The sequence below is a fragment of the Mugil cephalus genome, chromosome 23 (genome assembly GCF_022458985.1).
Source record: "Mugil cephalus isolate CIBA_MC_2020 chromosome 23, CIBA_Mcephalus_1.1, whole genome shotgun sequence".
NCBI classification, from domain to species: Eukaryota; Metazoa; Chordata; class Actinopteri; order Mugiliformes; family Mugilidae; genus Mugil; species Mugil cephalus.
This window is the reverse complement of record NC_061792.1, coordinates 13,574,945-13,592,765: the sequence shown is the minus strand read 5'-3', so window position 1 is coordinate 13,592,765 and position 17,821 is coordinate 13,574,945. Positions and strand designations below refer to the sequence as shown.

At 42.0% G+C, this 17,821-nt stretch overlaps 1 protein-coding gene across 1 annotated transcript; it reads right to left on the bottom strand.

The window, feature by feature from the left end:
* Positions 1-2: 2 nt before the first annotated feature.
* On the bottom strand, positions 3-14,146 carry LOC125001231 (collagen alpha-2(V) chain-like; the record flags this gene model as incomplete). Its single annotated transcript, XM_047577152.1, has 56 exons — positions 13,894-14,146; positions 12,452-12,667; positions 11,296-11,508; positions 10,429-10,647; positions 9,870-10,094; positions 9,629-9,645; positions 9,508-9,540; positions 9,385-9,417; positions 9,144-9,197; positions 8,968-9,060; positions 8,785-8,859; positions 8,648-8,692; positions 8,506-8,559; positions 8,360-8,413; positions 8,224-8,277; positions 8,059-8,112; positions 7,907-7,960; positions 7,694-7,738; positions 7,541-7,594; positions 7,409-7,453; positions 7,267-7,320; positions 6,997-7,095; positions 6,862-6,906; positions 6,686-6,784; positions 6,515-6,568; positions 6,318-6,425; positions 6,142-6,195; positions 5,953-6,051; positions 5,701-5,754; positions 5,510-5,608; positions 5,300-5,353; positions 5,154-5,207; positions 5,012-5,065; positions 4,821-4,874; positions 4,679-4,723; positions 4,476-4,574; positions 4,264-4,371; positions 4,037-4,090; positions 3,890-3,943; positions 3,587-3,640; positions 3,424-3,477; positions 3,224-3,331; positions 3,027-3,080; positions 2,883-2,936; positions 2,638-2,799; positions 2,447-2,554; positions 2,228-2,335; positions 2,084-2,137; positions 1,889-1,996; positions 1,732-1,785; positions 1,541-1,648; positions 1,319-1,372; positions 1,134-1,241; positions 595-949; positions 315-505; positions 3-209 (listed from the first exon to the last, which is right to left on the bottom strand). Coding segments are annotated over exons 1-56 (5,172 nt in total), but the record flags the coding sequence as incomplete, so codon positions are not given.
* Positions 14,147-17,821: the final 3,675 nt, after the last annotated feature.

Here is a 17,821-nt window from a genome sequence, read left to right as displayed (position 1 = left end):
CGGTTGGTGCCTTGAGCTCTGAGTTCTTGGCCATTTGAGCCTTTGAGGACCAGAGCTTTCTTCAGGTTGGCGTTCTTCTCGTCTTTATAAGCCACGCTGTTCTTGCAGTGGTAGGTGATGTTCTGGTGCGACTCCTTGGACAGAAGCTGCAGGAGCTTCAGCTGAACTGCTACCGCGTTTGGCTGCTCCTCTTTATTCCCATAGTGGAACTGTAATTAGATGTCAGCGTCAGATAATTATACTTGGGAAATGCTGGAAATACATCAAGAATTACCTGAATTACTAAAACAAACAGTGTGTTGCATGTTTCTTACTCTCGTTCCACCGTTCATGTCAGCTTCAAACCAGATGGGTTTGTTGGCAGTGGGATTAGATTTGGTCCACCAGGCTTTGCGGGGAATGTTGGCCGGGTTCGCAGAGATGCAGGTTTCACCACTTTCCATGTTGCAGAAGACTTTAATGGCATCTTTTGTGCTTCCTTGGTTTGGATCAATCCAGTACTCACCTGCGTCAAACATACAAGCAAGATGTCAGAGGAAAATAATTAAAAACCAATGAATGATAAGTAAAAAGTAAAAGAAGAGGAATCCTGACCAGACTGTTTCTCAGGATAGCACTGCTTGATGTCCTGGCAGGTTTTTGCAGGGTTCATTTTGCTGCCGTCAGGACTGCGGAGGTTTTGCAGATGACCGCTGAGGGTCTTCAGTGTGGCGTGGACGCCGGTCTCCGAACTCAGGATGGCTTGGTTCTTATTGGGAAGGGCTTCATCTCTGTTGAACTCTGGAGGCGGAGGATCAGCAGCTAGATCGCCCTCAACAAATTCCAGGACATCAGGACCGCCGCCATTCTCATCATAATCGACCAGGCCAGCAAATAAGTCGTCCACAGCCGTGGTGGGAGGTCCTGGGGAGCCTGGAGGGCCGGGAGGTCCGGGTTCACCAGGTGGACCCTGGAAAAGGAAACAATTCCATGCTTTATTTGATATAAAACATCAGTGAATTAAGTGAATTATTCTAATCTAACTCCTGAGTTTTTAAAGTCCAAATCACATCCTTATTAGTGGCTTCACTATTCCAGATTGTTTCATGACCATCAGGTTAATTGTCTGTGTTTGAATCACAGTAAAAGGTCACCTGAGCTCCAATGTCTCCACTGGACCCTCTGGTTCCAGGAGCACCCATTGGTCCAGGCTGGCCGATGTTTCCTTCTTTTCCTGGAGGACCCAACACTCCAGGAGGACCCTACGAGATCATGGGCTAGTTAGAGATTTATTCTGTGACATACTGGGGTTTTTAAGATGAGGTTTTCATGTTCTTACCCTCTGCCCTGCTGGTCCAACAATCCCTGTAGCTCCATGATCTCCAGTGGCGCCCTGTAGTAGAAATAATGATTCTTCAGATATCCTCATTGATTACATTTTATTTCATAAGTAATAAGACTAAACTTTAGTACTTAAAACATCAGATCTACAAATCTGTTATTAAATTGGGAGTGTGTGTTTCCACCTACACAGGAGTTTCATTTATTTAGTTTTTCTTACTGTTATTCCAGGTAGGCCATGAAGTCCAGTGAAACCTCTATGTCCTTTCTGGCCCCTCTCTCCTGGCTCTCCAGCTGCTCCTTTATCTCCCTGTGGTCCTTGTGGGCCCTAAAAGTAGGATATTGGAAATCAGTCATGGTTTAAAAGTAGATTTAACACAGTTCAGGTTTTGATTTTGTTTGAAAACGTACCACTTTTCCTCGTACTCCAGCTGGTCCTGGTGCTCCTGGGGGGCCTTTAGCACCCTAAACTCAAAACAAATGAAGGTACAGGTTCGCAAAATTGTTTCTTACAGAGGTATTGATATGTAACTTGCAGATATAACATGATATCTGAGCTATTGCTCACGTTTTCGCCTCTTTCTCCTGGACTACCAGTACTTCCCACTGGACCTTCACTACCAGGGGACCCTGTAGCACCAGCTAGGCCCTCTGGACCAGGTTCACCTTTGTCTCCCTAGACACACAAAAAACAGTTATCAGATCACATCACAGTCATAACTTAACACAAGCACACACTTGTCAACTAAATATTTGCTCTTACCCTTTCCCCTACGAGGCCATCTTTACCGGGAGACCCCTCTGCTCCAGCAATACCCTGAATGAACATAGATAATGACATGAGAAACTTCATCCAGGAAGATCTGAATTGGGGGAAAGTGTGCACACTGAGACTGGTAGGACAAACCTCAGGTCCAGCGTCTCCTCTTGGCCCGGTTGCTCCTGGTAAACCAACCCCACCAGGTGGACCTTTACTGCCTGGAGTTCCAGATGCTCCAGGTTTTCCTGGTGGACCCTAAGAAATAAACAAACGTCAACACTTCTAGCAATAACCTCACTTTTGAGGCGTGTGCTGCCATTGTAACGCTGACAATGAACAGGAAACATTTTCAACAGGAAAACTTACAGCAGGACCTGGAAGTCCCAACATTCCTCTTTCTCCTCTGATTCCAGGCTGGCCGACAACTCCACGCTGTCCTGAAGTACCAGCAGGTCCTGGAGGTCCATCAGGACCCTAATACGGAAACAGAAGAGCAGGTAAGCAGCTGTAACATGGATTTATTGGAGGCTCTGAGCAGTAAAGACTCTGCAGCTCACCGGCGGTCCATCTTCTCCAGAGTCTCCTTTCTCTCCAGGGCTTCCTGGTGGACCTGGAGGTCCGCTCTCGCCTTGACGTCCCTGTGCTCCGTTCTCCCCTCGAATCCCACCAGGACCCCGCTTTCCTGGAGCACCAATAGGCCCATCAGCCCCAACAGCACCCTGGAACACACACATACAAAAGATACGTTATAAATCAGCTGCAGGTTTGAGACAAAAACATAGACAAAAAAAAACAAACTCACAAGAGCGCCGACTGGACCAACTCCTCCGGGCAACCCAGGAAAACCGGGAGACCCCTGTGGGAAGAAAACAACTCCATATAATATAAGCTTTGATTATAATAGTACATGCATACATTTTGGGTTAAATTATGGCGTCTCACTCACAGCTGGACCTTTGGTTCCTCTTCCACCTTTCAGTCCATTCACACCAACAGGTCCCTAAAAACAGATGAGATAACATTTGACATTTCTAAATGGTTAATTATCTAATTCCCCTTAATCTTAAATATTTCTCATGGACCAAAAGAAACGCAGAAAACCCCAACCCAATGACTAAAACGGGGATTCAATCATGTGTCTACCTGTGCTCCTGGTTTCCCAGCCGTCCCTTGAGGTCCAGGCGCTCCTGTTTCTCCCTTCAGGCCTGGCTCACCTGTTTCACCTTTGACCCCAGGCTGGCCATCAGGACCCTGGGAAAGAAACAACACATTAACATAAGATTACAGGTTCATTGGTTAGGTCTTGTTCTAGTATGTCTTGGTTTTGTTTACTGGCTACTTACAGAAGGTCCAGGAAAGCCGGCAGCACCAGTTGGACCAGGTTGGCCTGTAGAACCCTGTAAACATCAGCACACACACACACACACACACACATGTTATCAAGAAGGGATGGACGAACAGTTAGGTAAATATAATGTCAGTTGGAAAATAAGATGTTTTGCTGACAGCGATTCCTCTTGAGCCTCGACGTCCTGCAGGTCCTGGTGGGCCAGTTTCACCCTGAGGTAAAGGAACAAAGAAGTTTGAAATTACATGCAGCAGTTTTGTTTGATCAGGTTATTTTCCACAAAGAAGTTGAGAGATGTCAGATAAATAAAGGATTACGTTTTCTTATCCTTGATATCATGAAAGATCATGAATGGTCGGTCAAGTTTTGTCTCATTGCAAGATTATTTATAACGCAAACCTGATCAGTCACACATTTTCAGTCATATAAACACAATATAAACTGAGTTTGTTTTAACTCACCTTCTCTCCATTTGGTCCGGTAGGTCCAGCAGGTCCAACTGAACCAGGAAGTCCCTTTATTAGACAAAACAAAAAAATATTTATTGCAGCAGTATTTTTGGACAAAAGATGTATATGTTTTCTGACCATCAGGTTGAGAGGACTCACCCTTGCACCATCTGCTCCTGCTTTGCCTTCTGGTCCTTTCTCTCCAGCAGAGCCCTGTTCAAAAAGATCAATTTTCAATGGCTCAAGATCATATTTGTGCTTTCTAGATTTACTTTCTTAACTACCAATGGATTAGGTTCTTATTAGATTATTATTGGATTAGGGCATTACAGAAACTAGTATTTATTTTTTCTTTGCAGACGACCCAATAGTACAAGTTAACTTACAGCATCTCCCTTTGGTCCTGAAATTCCTGGAATGCCTCTCTCCCCTGGCATCCCCTGAAGTCCTGGACCGCCTGGCTCTCCAGCAGAGCCCGTTGGACCAGGGTTGCCCTAAAATAAATAAAGAAAAAAAAAACATTATGTACAATTGCTTTTGGTAGGGTTTTGGTGATTAGGATTTCAGAGTTTGTGGTTCCATAGTTCTATAGTGATACCTTTGGCCCATCTGGTCCTGGTCCACCTGGACTACCTTTTGGTCCCTGCAGACCATTGGGCCCAATGTCGCCCCTTTCTCCAGGAGGGCCTCTTTCTCCCTGCAAAGAAAACCAGTCGGTAATATCATACAATTATCACTTACTGCACTAAAAAATTAAATGTGCATATATATTATTAACATTGTCAGTGATGCAGGACTTACTCTTGGACCTGTGGCTCCAGCAGCACCAACTTCTCCAGCAAGGCCCTGCACAAAACATTTGAAAGCATTTAACAACAGGCTAAAGAAACAAAAAAAAAAAGTCGTCTCTGTGAACTACATCGTCTGTATGTCCTTGTTTTACCTCGTCACCTGGTTTTCCTGATTCTCCAGGAGGTCCTGGTTGTCCGGGCAAACCCTAGAAAACACCATCTCAGCTTTTAAATGCTTGTATATTTTAATCAGAGAAGTTTCTTAGTAAAATAATGAAGATATACATGTGATGCCACCAGGTGTCTCATGATAAAGAGTTTGATTAAAGGGTTAATAAATTACCTGGAAACCGCTCACTCCCTGGGGTCCCTGCTCGCCTCTTTTTCCTGCAGGACCCTAGAGAAAAGCATTATACATTATATAGACATTATATGAGGATTAAACAATGAATACTAAAATTTTCTCAACAGAGATAGATGCTTACAGCTGGACCAGTTGGACCGGCAGCGCCTTCCTCTCCATCTTTTCCATTGACTCCCTGCAGGACAGTTGAAGTAATATTTTTCTTAATATATTTGTACTTTTATAGATGCATGAATTATATTACATTAGCAGTAAAAACAAACTTACCCTTTGGCCTGGAGGTCCAGGACTTCCGGCCTCCCCAATTTTCCCAGCATCCCCCTAAAAGTCAACGGAAACCCAAACAGTATGCGTTGTGTTACTATTTAGGTTGTATATTATTGTCTTTCTGTACCGTTTTTTTGCATTTATCTATGCTTTTATTTGCATGTGTTATTCAAAGGAAATTTTCAACCAAACAAGTAATCTCAAACTGACTGCAAAGCCCTTTGGTCCCGGGAGGCCCATTGGTCCAGCTGCACCTCTACCTCCAGTAGAACCAGCCGGGCCTTGTTTGCCGTCCTCTCCTGCTGAGCCCTTGAAAAAAGAGACAAATTACATACAAGTCATCATGAATCAAATAGTACAAATGCATTTTGCACTCCAGTTGTCAGGAAAATGTGACGTACCACTGGTCCTGGGTTTCCCTCTGGTCCTTGGGCGCCAATCAGTCCAGTGAGACCCTGTGAAACGACACAAAAATAGACTTTATGAACATTATTCAGTAATACTGGTCGATTCTCTATCTCTAACCTGAAACCAGAATCACTAAAAGACCACACAAGGTAAACTTTTATATAATTCTACACCAATATCTATGCAGATTTAAACTAGTATTAACTAAACCTGCTGCAACAATTAATGAATATGACGTGATTTACCCGAGCTCCTGTTAAACCTGGCTCTCCACCACGTCCTGGATCTCCACCTAAACCTTTGGCACCATTCGACCCTGGCAGCCCCCTTTCACCCTGGGCACCCTGTTCAGACAAAATATTATATCAAATACTGAACACTACAACAAACAGAGTGATGATGATGATGGGTGTGCAGCATTCATAATTACTCACCTTTTGTCCTGGTAAACCGTCTGCACCAGGGAAGCCTCTGTTTCCTGGTGCCCCCTAGAAAAAAAGGGAAGATACTTCAATCTGATGTGTTTCAAAGTTTTAAACATCCATTGAATTTTCACAGGAAGTCATAAAACACACAGTGCATTTAAAGGCTGGTGAATTTCTAGACTCACTGTTTCTCCTGGAGGTCCTGGAGGCCCAATGGATCCACTGTCTCCTCTTGTTCCTCGTTTTCCTTCATCTCCCATGGGGCCTAATGGACCCTGAGCACCGTGGTCCCCCTAAAATATATCAGTAACCAATGAATTACTCAGTTTTGTCAGTTAGCCCATCAAAATGACGTTCAGGGAATTTATTTTTGATGGCTTACTCTTTCTCCCTTCAGACCAGCTTCTCCTTTGAATCCAGGCAACCCAACATCACCCTGTAAAAGAAGAGTAGATACCCTGAAGTTTCAAACACACATTTAAAGACAGAGGAATGAAAATATAGACAGAATCAAGTTAGAGTCAAAGATTAAAAATTAAATGAGAGCTTGTACCAGTTGGCCTTTAGGTCCTGGTGTTCCTGTAGTTCCCTGGGGCCCGGGGGGACCAGGTGGGCCGAGGAGGCCTGCTGGACCTTGGACTCCTGCTAGACCCTGAGCAGGAGAAGGAGCAACAACATGTTACTAAAAACCATATTTGCTGGGAGTTGTGCTTTAAAACGAGCACTTACTGATTGTCCACGGGCACCAGGTGCTCCATCAGTTCCTCCGGCACCCTGTCAGGAAAAAGAAAAGTTTTAATACGGCCCAACAGAATGTAATCACTTCAATTTTTTATTTGACAGGATTATGAAGTAGTTTGACACCTGCTGTCCCATGGGTCCAGGTGGTCCTACGCGTCCAGCCTCGCCCCTGGGTCCCTGCTGTCCTGGTGTTCCTCTTACCCCTGTTGGTCCTGCTTCGCCCTGCAACAGTGGACATGTTAAATTTAAGAGGACAGTTCTATATAATTGTGAGTTTCTTTGACACATTTATACAAATAAATTGCCTAAACCTCTCTTTATCAACCAGAAAATTGGTTTGATCATCTAGTATAACTCAAACCTCATCTGCACAGCAAATTAGCTTAAGTTCACCTTCATTCCTGGACTACCAGGAAATCCTGGCATACCGGGGATTCCTATTGGACCCTGCATTTATGAGAACGTTGGATTAATATTCAGAGAAATAAAATAGTCATAATTGCATTTGTACAGTAGATGTAAATGAATTTCTTACCAGAGGACCTGGTTTACCAACATGGCCGGATGCACCACGTTTACCCTAAAACAAAAGCACAGACAATGTCTTAATCCTGTAAAGTTTTACATTTGTTGACCTTTTCCAGGTGCTGATTATATTTTTTCATACCACAGGACCAGTTGCTCCAATTCTGCCTCTTTCTCCCTGCAAACCAGCAGGTCCCTAAAATACACAAGAGATTATGCATCTGTGTGACTGACACATGACTCTGCAACAAATACTCTTTTTATTTTTTATTTTTTTATTTATTTTTTTACCCACCAGTGGTCCAGGAGCGCCCATTGCACCAGGAGTACCAGATGCTCCCTGTAAAACACAACAAGGTACTGTAGGTCTGAAATGAGCCCCACAGACAAAAGCTGGATAGTAGGCTAGAACACTTTAAAGAGGTTCTTAGCATCCCAAATGCTACATGCTAACAGTTTTAAGGATGAAAGTACCAAATAAACACAAGGTCAAATCACAATTTCATACCTTGCTTCCAACAGCTCCAGACTCGCCTTTTGCCCCAGGAAGTCCAAAAGTTCCCTGTTGGGAAGATTTAAATTAAATATGCAGGAAGGTCTTTGATGTTTTCTTCTTTTTTTTTTACATTATGAAAATTGTTGTTAAATTTCAGTACTTACTTTGCTGCCTTTCAGCCCTGGGAGACCTGGAAGTCCTGGGAATCCTCTTGCGCCCTGCATTTAAAAAAATAATCACATACGTTTATTTCCCGCAGGCCTATAAGTAAGTAAATATCTATAGATTATAATATATATATATATATATATAGGGGGGCGATGCGTTACCGATGAGCCTGGAAATCCTGGTTCTCCTGTTGCACCTGCAGGTCCAGATCCTCCCTGAGATGAAAAAGTGAAAACGATAAAGTAGGTTGTCGCATGAAGAATAGCAAACATTTTCTAGGAAATGTGTGTGACTTACGTCAAGTCCTGGTTTTCCTGGTGGACCATCTGGTCCTCGATGACCTGGCTCCCCCTGAAAGACAGCCATCATTTAAATTTCCCTCTGCAACATCTCAACTCTGGGATCAGGTTTAACATTTGTATCACATGCAGAAATGGTCGTACCATTGGTCCTGGATCTCCAGCCTCTCCGGGAATTCCCTGACCACCAGGTGGACCCTGAACAATGTAGTAGGCAACAGTTTAATGCACTGGTAAATTAAATCAACAAACGTGAAAAAAAAATAGTGTTTAATCTTAAGCTTACTTGTGATCCAGGTGATCCTGGAAGACCCCGTGGTCCAGGTTCACCCTGAAACGACATTATTTCATCAGTCATAGTTCATAGTGTAAATTTCTTCTTCTTTTATTAGTTAAAATATAGAGTGTACATGTCATACTCACTCTTTCTCCTGTTAACATCGCAGACGGACCGGACTTCTCATTGAAACCTGTAGCCATGTGTGACACCAGGGTGCCCTTCATGGGAAGAGATTGATCAAAAAACAAATCGTCATTTTAACAGCGAATCTTACTTTATTCTTATTTTAAAAACAAACCACTGAAAAGAGTTGGAGAACTGCTCACCCCAGGATGGGAAGGATGGCCAGGGGGTCCTGGTGCTCCTGGGTTTCCTGGTATACCAGGCTCTCCATCGAATCCGGGGGGACCTGGGAATCCCTGTGGTTCGTGTGAAGAAACTTAATTAATCAGAGAAAACATGTTTTACACAAAGGAATGATTCAGTGTTATTTCAGACTTACCTTCCTGCCTTTAAAGCCTCTTGGTCCAGTGTGTCCCTGAGCTCCTGGAGGACCCTGAACCGAGAGTCCAAATATAAACCATTAAGACATAAACTGGAATAAGAGTGCGGTTATTATTTTATACAATTTTAAAGTGTTGCTGCCCCATTTTCTGCTGTTACACTGTTCATGTGTAAAAATCTACAGCAGATATCATCTGTCACATGTTATGTCACAGCAAACACACAAATAAAAAACCCACCGATGGTCCTGAAGGTCCAGGGAGTCCCACCACCTGAGGAACACGAAGAAAACTTTATTTATTGGCAGCTGCTTAAATATACAAAATACATGACATAAGACTGTCCTTAATGACATTACTCACATATGGGATGTCACCCGGTTCACCTTTCTGTCCCTTTAAAGTAAGTAACATCGACATTATTAAGTAATCATTCTTGTGAAGTAATGATTAAAATGAATTCATGTCAGAATTAAATACATACCTTGAAGCCAATCAGTTCTTGGGGAAAACAAACAAAAAAAAAAGTTAATTTTGGTCATTATTCTTCTTGCAGATCTTGATTCTTCTCTTGCTGCGTCTGCAGTATTATCAGTCTTAAAATAATGTATGAATAGTGTATCCAGTGAGTGTCTATGATAAAGCACTATTTAAAGCTGATGCATTATTATAAGCAGCAGTAGTAAAACAAAGATAACTGACTGAATGAAGTAAATTCCTCTCACCTATCACCCTGCTGGCGCTGGAGAAGCTGTCACACACGGGGCAGCACTCTCCCTCAGGGGTAACTACTTTCTCACAGTTTGACAGGACTTCACACTGAATCTCATCACAGATGACGACGCCGTTGTCACAGACGCACACTTGACAAGGCTCGGGTTTCCAGATGTCGTTGTGGTGATGGACCTCATCTTCCACTTTGCAATTTTTGTCTTTCTTCTCATCCGGAACTGAAACACAGGACAGTCCTTATGAAGCATGTAGATATTAGAGCTTTAAATCCAATCCAGTGACTGTATTCTCCTTCCACTTTTATGGTTAAAAGTTCTGTGGATAAAAAATGATGCAAACTGCAAGTGCAAAAATAACTGCAGTTCCATTAATGTCCACTAGAGGCTCCAAAGCGAGTCAATCCCTGTAGACTTCCATGTTAAAGTTTTCAACCTGGCACAAAAACACACTCTTATCAAACCAATTTAGGCTAAATTTCTTAAGATTTGCTAATGAGATGTATTGAAAGGGTCTATTTAACATTAAGGGATTATTTAACATCATTTTAAATACCTGTTTCTGGGTCTGCTCCCGGTGTCAACGCTGAAGCTGCAGTCAAACACACGGGGCAGCACTCTCCATCCGGGGTCATCGTTTTCTCGCAGTTCCTGAGGTCCTCACACACCACGTCCTCACACATTGTGGTCCCCTTATCGCACACGCACACCCGGCACAGCTCCGGGCTCCACATTTCATTGTCGGTGTACACTTTTCCATTGTCCGTGCAGGTGTCTTCAATGAAAGACAAACGGGGAGAAACTCAGCTTTCATTCATTTTTGCCTTTTTTTGTGTTTGAAACTTCCTTCAAACACAAAAAAAATGCAGCACAACCATCTTACAGAGTATACAGAGTGCAAAGTCCAAATCTGCACGCATACCGGTCCTTTAAACGACTTACTCTAACATGCTTTAAACCCATTACCATGCCTCATTCTCATGGTGCAACATTGAGCCTCCATTTGTGCTTAAAATAAATTCAAAGAAGGAAAAATACATCATTACAAGTGCACATAAATAAAGGAGGAAGTGATTTCCCAGAGGAATACACCTTATTTGGTAAGTAAGTTACTTGCTCAACTTTGTGTGGCAGTAAAACTGGCGGCAGCTTCATCGTTGCTGTTAAAGACGAAGCTGCCTCCAGAGTCACGCACACGTTTGAGAAGTGAGCTTATCTGGCAAAAAGTGAATGTATTCCTTTTGCACGCAGTCATAGGGAAACATCGCAGACAATAATGTGGCTTCAAATATACAACATTTCACAGTGGTGTGCACAGGGTGTAGCCTGAAGAGGAGCTTCTTCAGGCTCAGGTGACAAAGAGCATAACCGACGTCACCACCGAGAAACTAGAACAAATGTGCAGGTTACATTCCAGCTTTACCAGCTTTAGTTTGAGTGTGAGGCCGCTGTGCCTCAGCCGAGCACACGGGGCAGCACTCGCCCTCTGGGATCTCTAGGGTCTGGCAGTCACCTACATCCTCACACACCACGTCCTCACAAATCACCGTCCCCATTTCACATATACAGACTTGACACGGCTCTGGTTTCCATATCTGATTGTTGGAGTAGACTTTGCCGTCCTCCGTACAGGAATCTTTGTGGAAAAGAACAGCAACTGACATCAGTACCTGACACAGCCAGTGAAAGACATCATTAGGGGTCAGCACTTTGTGGGTTTCCAGCTTTTCCTTGGGAAATGCACCACAGAAAATTCAATAGAATTCTGTTAACAGCCCTTTTAAAGCAACAGTTAACTTCTGCTCTTTGTGGTTTCATGTAGATTTGCATAGAATTTGCTACAGAAAGTCATATTTAAGCCCCAAAGCATGAAGCATAGAAGTGTCACATCGTACAAATAAATTTTTGCATTGTTAGATGAGGTGTAAGCTGAGGGAAGATCAGGATATTGGTTAAAATATAGGTCATTTGATGTATCTGCAGAAGTTTCATTGTTCAAATGAGCAGTTGAAATGAGAAACTAACCAGGTTTGTGGACCCATCCATCCACCCGAACCTCCTCCACAATGTGAATTGCTTTTTTTTTTTTAATTAAATGTTAATTCATCCGTTTATCATTGCTGCAAATCTAATAAACTTCCCATCAGCCTCAGCAGCACTTTGGCTAGCTGCTAAAACACATGTTAGCATGCTAACACGCTAAAGATGTAAAACAAAGAAGAAGAAGGTTTTGATGCTAACATGAACGTCAACAATACTTCTAACAGAAGGTGATTATTAGCCTAGCATTAGCCTACATGCTAGGGTTAAACAAATTCACCTACAATTAAATGACACGGTAAAAGTTTTTTTATGTTTGGACATTGCGGGTATGTCTCATTCTCCATCACACATCACACGGGACAATTTTTATGAGAAGACGCGTTAGTGACAACAAGTGGACAAAGTGGAAATTCTTCTAAGATTCAGTAACATAAACTTAAATCTAACTAAACAGATTGAATGTGGATATTTATGGAACAGGCAGCCCAACATTTAAATCTGCTCTTCCCAAACATCAAGTTCAAAATGTTTATTACCAGTCTTATTGTCCGCGCTAGGAGGATGTGGTGCGGCTGCTGAGCACACGGGGCAACACTCGCCCTCAGGGGCCTCGGTTGTCTCGCAGTCCCCTAGCTCCTCACACACCACGTCCTCACAAACCACCGTCCCCATATCACATATACAGACTCGACACGGCTCTGGGCTCCATATATGATTGTTGGAGTAGGTCGTGCCGTTTTCTGTGCAGGTATCTTCATGAGACAGAACAGCAACCGCATGAGTATCGTAGGTGATTCCCTTTCAGTGTGTGCACCATTATGGGGTTTTCTTTTTTTGACTCCTAAACCAGTCTCTCCAGCAGGTGATCTATTTTAAACTCAGAAGTGATATAAACTTCTTTTGTGAGAGACTAAACTAAACTAGTTTCTTCAGCAAATTCTGTGTTTCCTGTTTAGTTTAAGGATGGAAATGAACTCATTGTTTAAGATTTTACAAAATCAAGGACTGCTGGTGTAATAATATTTAACATATAACATCGGCAAGAAATACCAGCCCTGAAACGAGGTCTAATTAAATAACTAAATCATTTGTGTGTCATTTTTCCAAGAGTTTCTCCATATAAAGCCCAGTTTAGGCTTGTAGTTACTGTATTAATATGTAACCTTTAGGTTTTTCATTTAACATTGTAATATTTTATCGTAATTTATTCTGTGTCTTCTTTCAGGTTTGTATATTTTTCATGTTAAATGGTAAATGGGTTTTATTGTTGCATTGCTAGATCCCTTTTCTTTGCTTTTTGTTGCATGTTTTAAGTTGTACTATTATTTGTCAGTGCCTTGTAAAACACAGCGAAATTCATTTGACTCGTATGGAAAATGTTTGTTTTTTTAAATTATTGACTGATTAGTTCAGTCTCAGTTTATTTATGTTGAAAAAAAATGGTCATAATGATAAATGATAATGATAAAATCCAGGAAGTACAGCTGGCTCTATATTAAATATAGATAAATATTATTATCTAATTAAAATGGACAACAACTAAATATGTCCTCTGTTTAGATTTGAAATATCGTCAGTAGTTTCTTCCAGATGTGAACGTCGTAGAAGCTAAAAGCAGCATGTTTAGATCCAACCACATGTCAACCACAAACAGATGCTTCTTCTTAATACCCCATAGAAAAGGGAATTTAACACCTGTTTCACATATATTTTGTCTAAAATACAAAATATTATCATATAAGTAAGCTGCGTATTACACTGAATGACATAACCATTTAAATGAATGCTAAATGGATCCAGATGTGCAACATAAATCTAACATTTCGTTCCATCTGATTGGCCTCTGATCTTGAGGTTTCCACCGTGATAAATGACTGAGTTGGAAGTGAAACCCCCATAATGGCAGCAGCTGAAAGGGAGCTGAAGGTGCTGACATTTCCCCATAATGAAGGTGCAGCAGCAGTGTTTTTTCATTTACCTGCGTCGGGGTCTGTTCTGTGAGGCGGTGCTGCGGTGGAGCACACGGGGCAACACTCGCCCTCCGGGACCACAGTCGCCCGGCAGTCACTGAGCTCCTCACACACCTCGTCCTCACACACTACAGCCCCCATGTCACACACACAGACCCGACACAGCTCTGGCCTCCAGATCTGATTGTTGGAGTAGACTTTCCCATTTTCTGAGCAGCTGTCTGAGTCAAGCAGAGCAGCAGTCAACATCTGGAGCAGCATCTACGTCGGTATACTGGGAGAGACTGAGGCCGGTGTACGTGTTTACACCCTTTGATGTCATGAAACAGTAAATGTGCATGGAAGTATTAGTAGATGGTTTAGTTTTTATTCAAATTATTATTATTATTTGCAAAAAACAATATTCTCAACAAGGAACTGTATTTTCCATATTTGACCAGTAGGTTGCACCAGCTGCCCTTCAGGTACGAATTAATGCGCTTGCACTGCTATCAAACGGATCAAATGGATCAAATCTAAGCTTTAAGAAGACCAGTTTCTTCTCCATTAAACTACTGGACTTCCTTCTATCACTACTACTTACTTTTTTTCTGAAAATATGTAAACAGAACTGACAGTGGTGTTTGATAACGGTGAAGATTAAGTCTCTACCTCACCTACCTGGGAACTGGACCATGATTTGTCCTTTTCTTTGCAAACTGGTTTCACAATGAACAACACATTTTGTTTTAAAGTCGCCAGAGGAAACTGTAGGAACCGGACTTGTTGCTCATCCGACAAAGAAAAGCAGCAAAATCTGCATATTTTCAAAGCAGGAAACACTTAATGTTTGGTATTTTTGCTTAAACACTTACACCAATCAGTGATTAATATAGTTTTACAACGTGTGAAAAACTTGTTGGAATCTGCAGCAGGTGACTGTGAATATTTCCCTTGTATCTCTAAAAGTCTAAAAGCACAAAGTATGAATACAACAACCTCAAAACTATATGTAGGAGCAGTCGTCGAGTAAAAATAAAACAACTTTCCATCATCTGTGAAAGATCTCCAAATAGGAGAAGCTGTTGACATAAAAAGAAAAAGTGCATAAATTACACCGAGGTCCAATAAATTCTCCAGAATAACCATTAAGACCTCATAAATTTAAGGGGGAATTCCACAGAGTCTGAGGTGTCTTAAAGACAAGGCCTTTATTGAGAGGCATTATGGGACTTGTAGTACCTTTTTTTTGCAACCTGGCGCCTTTAAATGAGAGTGAGCTGCAAAAAATACTAACAAAAATATGTGAAAGTGAGCGCCCTCCTCCATGAGAGACACTTTAAGGCAAATTGCCACTAAGCTGCAGGGCTCCTCAATTAGCGACTAGACTGTGGTTGAATTCGACAACTCCGGGCTGTGAATGCATCCATAAATGTGTCGGTATGCAGGTATGCACTCATCTCAACAATGTCTCTCACGGCTTGACATTAAACATAAAACAAGATGAGGCCTATAGTTATCGTATCAGCACGCAAGCATCCATCAACAAGCTGTAAACTACGCATCTGTGGGATTTTATCAACTAGAAGGAAGGAAGGAAGGAAAAGGCTCGTTCTGCTGCAAGAAAGAAAGTTTCACTCAGAAAATCAGATTTGTGAAAATTAAGAGTGACCAAAATGTAGTATATGAACAGATTTCTGCAGCGTGAGATCAAAATCCTGCAACATTCATCTCAAAACTATCGGAGAAACAACAAAAGAGGAAACATGGCCACCTGCTGCGGCCTTTGTGAGCATTTTAATCCAGGCCGTTTAGTGACATCCTAAGCACCAATTATGTGGTGGAGCCTCTCCCCACCAGAGAGGCTGGCTTTCAAAAGCAGCAGTTATTTCAAGGGAAACCACAGCGGCTGTATTATATGTTGAGCTTGGGTAGAACTTGTGGTTTGACTTTATTTGGGAGAGCGCTGGGGTGCCACACCCGGAGAAGAAACCTCCTGCCAGGGAACCTGCTTCACCCTTGCAGGCTGCTGCGTACCATCTTTTGGTTTCATTAAAAAAGTTACACAACGTTTTTTCTTTGCACAAGCGATGCATGAGGAGTGATGATGGAAAAAAAGAGAAAAGAATCAACTTAGATATTCTATGTTCAACTTCACAAACCTTTATTTTTTAGATATTTTCTCATTTGCTGCTAAAAATCCTTAGCTAAATATAAAGCCATGGCTAGCAGCCAGTTTAGCTTGGCTTAGCTTAGCGTAGCTTAGTTTAATTTAGCTTAGCATGAACACAAATGTTCTTGTTGAACATTAGATGAGAAAATTGAAACCACTTATTCATCTGCATACATGAAGCTGTAGCCAGCTGCGTGTTAGCTTAGCTTAGCAACGCAGTCCGGAAACAGCCTGGATTGGCAGATTCAATTTGAATTTATCGGGCACCTAGACCCGATTTAGGAGGTCAGAGGGATTAGAAGATGTATAGATATATATATAAGAAGATGTGCAAAGACTAAGTGAGCTTGTAAAGAGCCAAGCTAGCTGTTTATCTGATTTCTCTATAAACCGAGCTAAGCTAGATAGCTGTCATATTAGCAGTTATATTAATCACAAGACCCCGTGTATTTTAAGCTATATATTTAATTTCTGGAAGTTATAACTTCTCTAAATATTTTTAGGATCCATTTTCTACCTTGCTATTCTTAGCTTTATACCTTTTTGTCTTTATGTGTTGGCAAATCTGACACATCTGTTTTGTCCCCCAGCATCTGCACAGTGTTATCACACATAAATATGAGAGATTCAGAATTAAAAATAGCTTCTGCATCAACTCAGGTGGAAATTGTCATGAATTGTTTTTCTTTCCCTTTGCAGAGCGAAGGCTTCTTAGGAGGTTGAGTTGGATAAAACGGGAGAGAAGCATATTTCATGTCCAGCATCGTCTCCCTCTGGGTGTGTCTTGTCTGCCTCTGGCCCAAAGTCTGACCAAAATTAGTGGCCTGCTTTTGTCCATCCCATCCACGAGGCCACATCATTATAGCCGTGGCACTCAGAACCCCCTCATTCAGCCTCGACCTCGCACTGAAATAGCCCAGCCAGCCCTGCACTCTCTTTAGTGTGCACTGCAGCCTGCAGGGGGGGAAAGTATTTTTGACCTGTTGCAGGATCACATCCACTGGGGCGCTTCATGAACCATGAATTCTGGATTTCTATGTCACTTTAGCCTCAGTATCTGACGTCAGCGTCAACACGGCAGATTTGTAATTAATTCCTGAAAAGTTTGCAGTTTCAGTCAGATGTCTTCTGACAACGTAAATATCACCGAGTGGCTTTTAACGACTTAACAAACAGGGAAATGTTGCCTGGAAAAAAAAAATGTTAACCTTTCGTCCCTCAACCACAAAGCCAGTGAGAGTTTATTTTTTACATGACAACATCCTGGAATGTGAAAAAAAATAAACCTGATTTAATGGAGAAAACAAATGTCAGTTTGACAAAAATAGACATGGAGATGTTTTCACAGGCAATGGTTTCTCAATCATGAATCAGAAAAAATAAACACTGTTGTTAAGAGAATGTATTGAACAAATTTAAATTTCTGAAAAAACACATGTTGAATTTATATATATATATATATATACATATATATATATATATATATATATATATATATATATATATATATATATAAGCATGCCCTCAGAACTTGAGGAAGCATATGTCGCCCCACAATTACTTGACGATCAGGTGACACAGGGAGTAGTCACATTTGGGCGGATGTCGCTCACCTTTCTTGGCGTCTTCTTGGCAGGTCACAGCGATCACCTGAGCCAAGGTGATGACCAGGCAGAGAGTAATCCCAGAGCGCAGAGAGGGGCCCATGTCTGGATGCCAGACATGCAGCGTTCCTCACAAACTCACGAGGAAGTCAGAGAGAGTCCGACCCCGAACTACAGCAT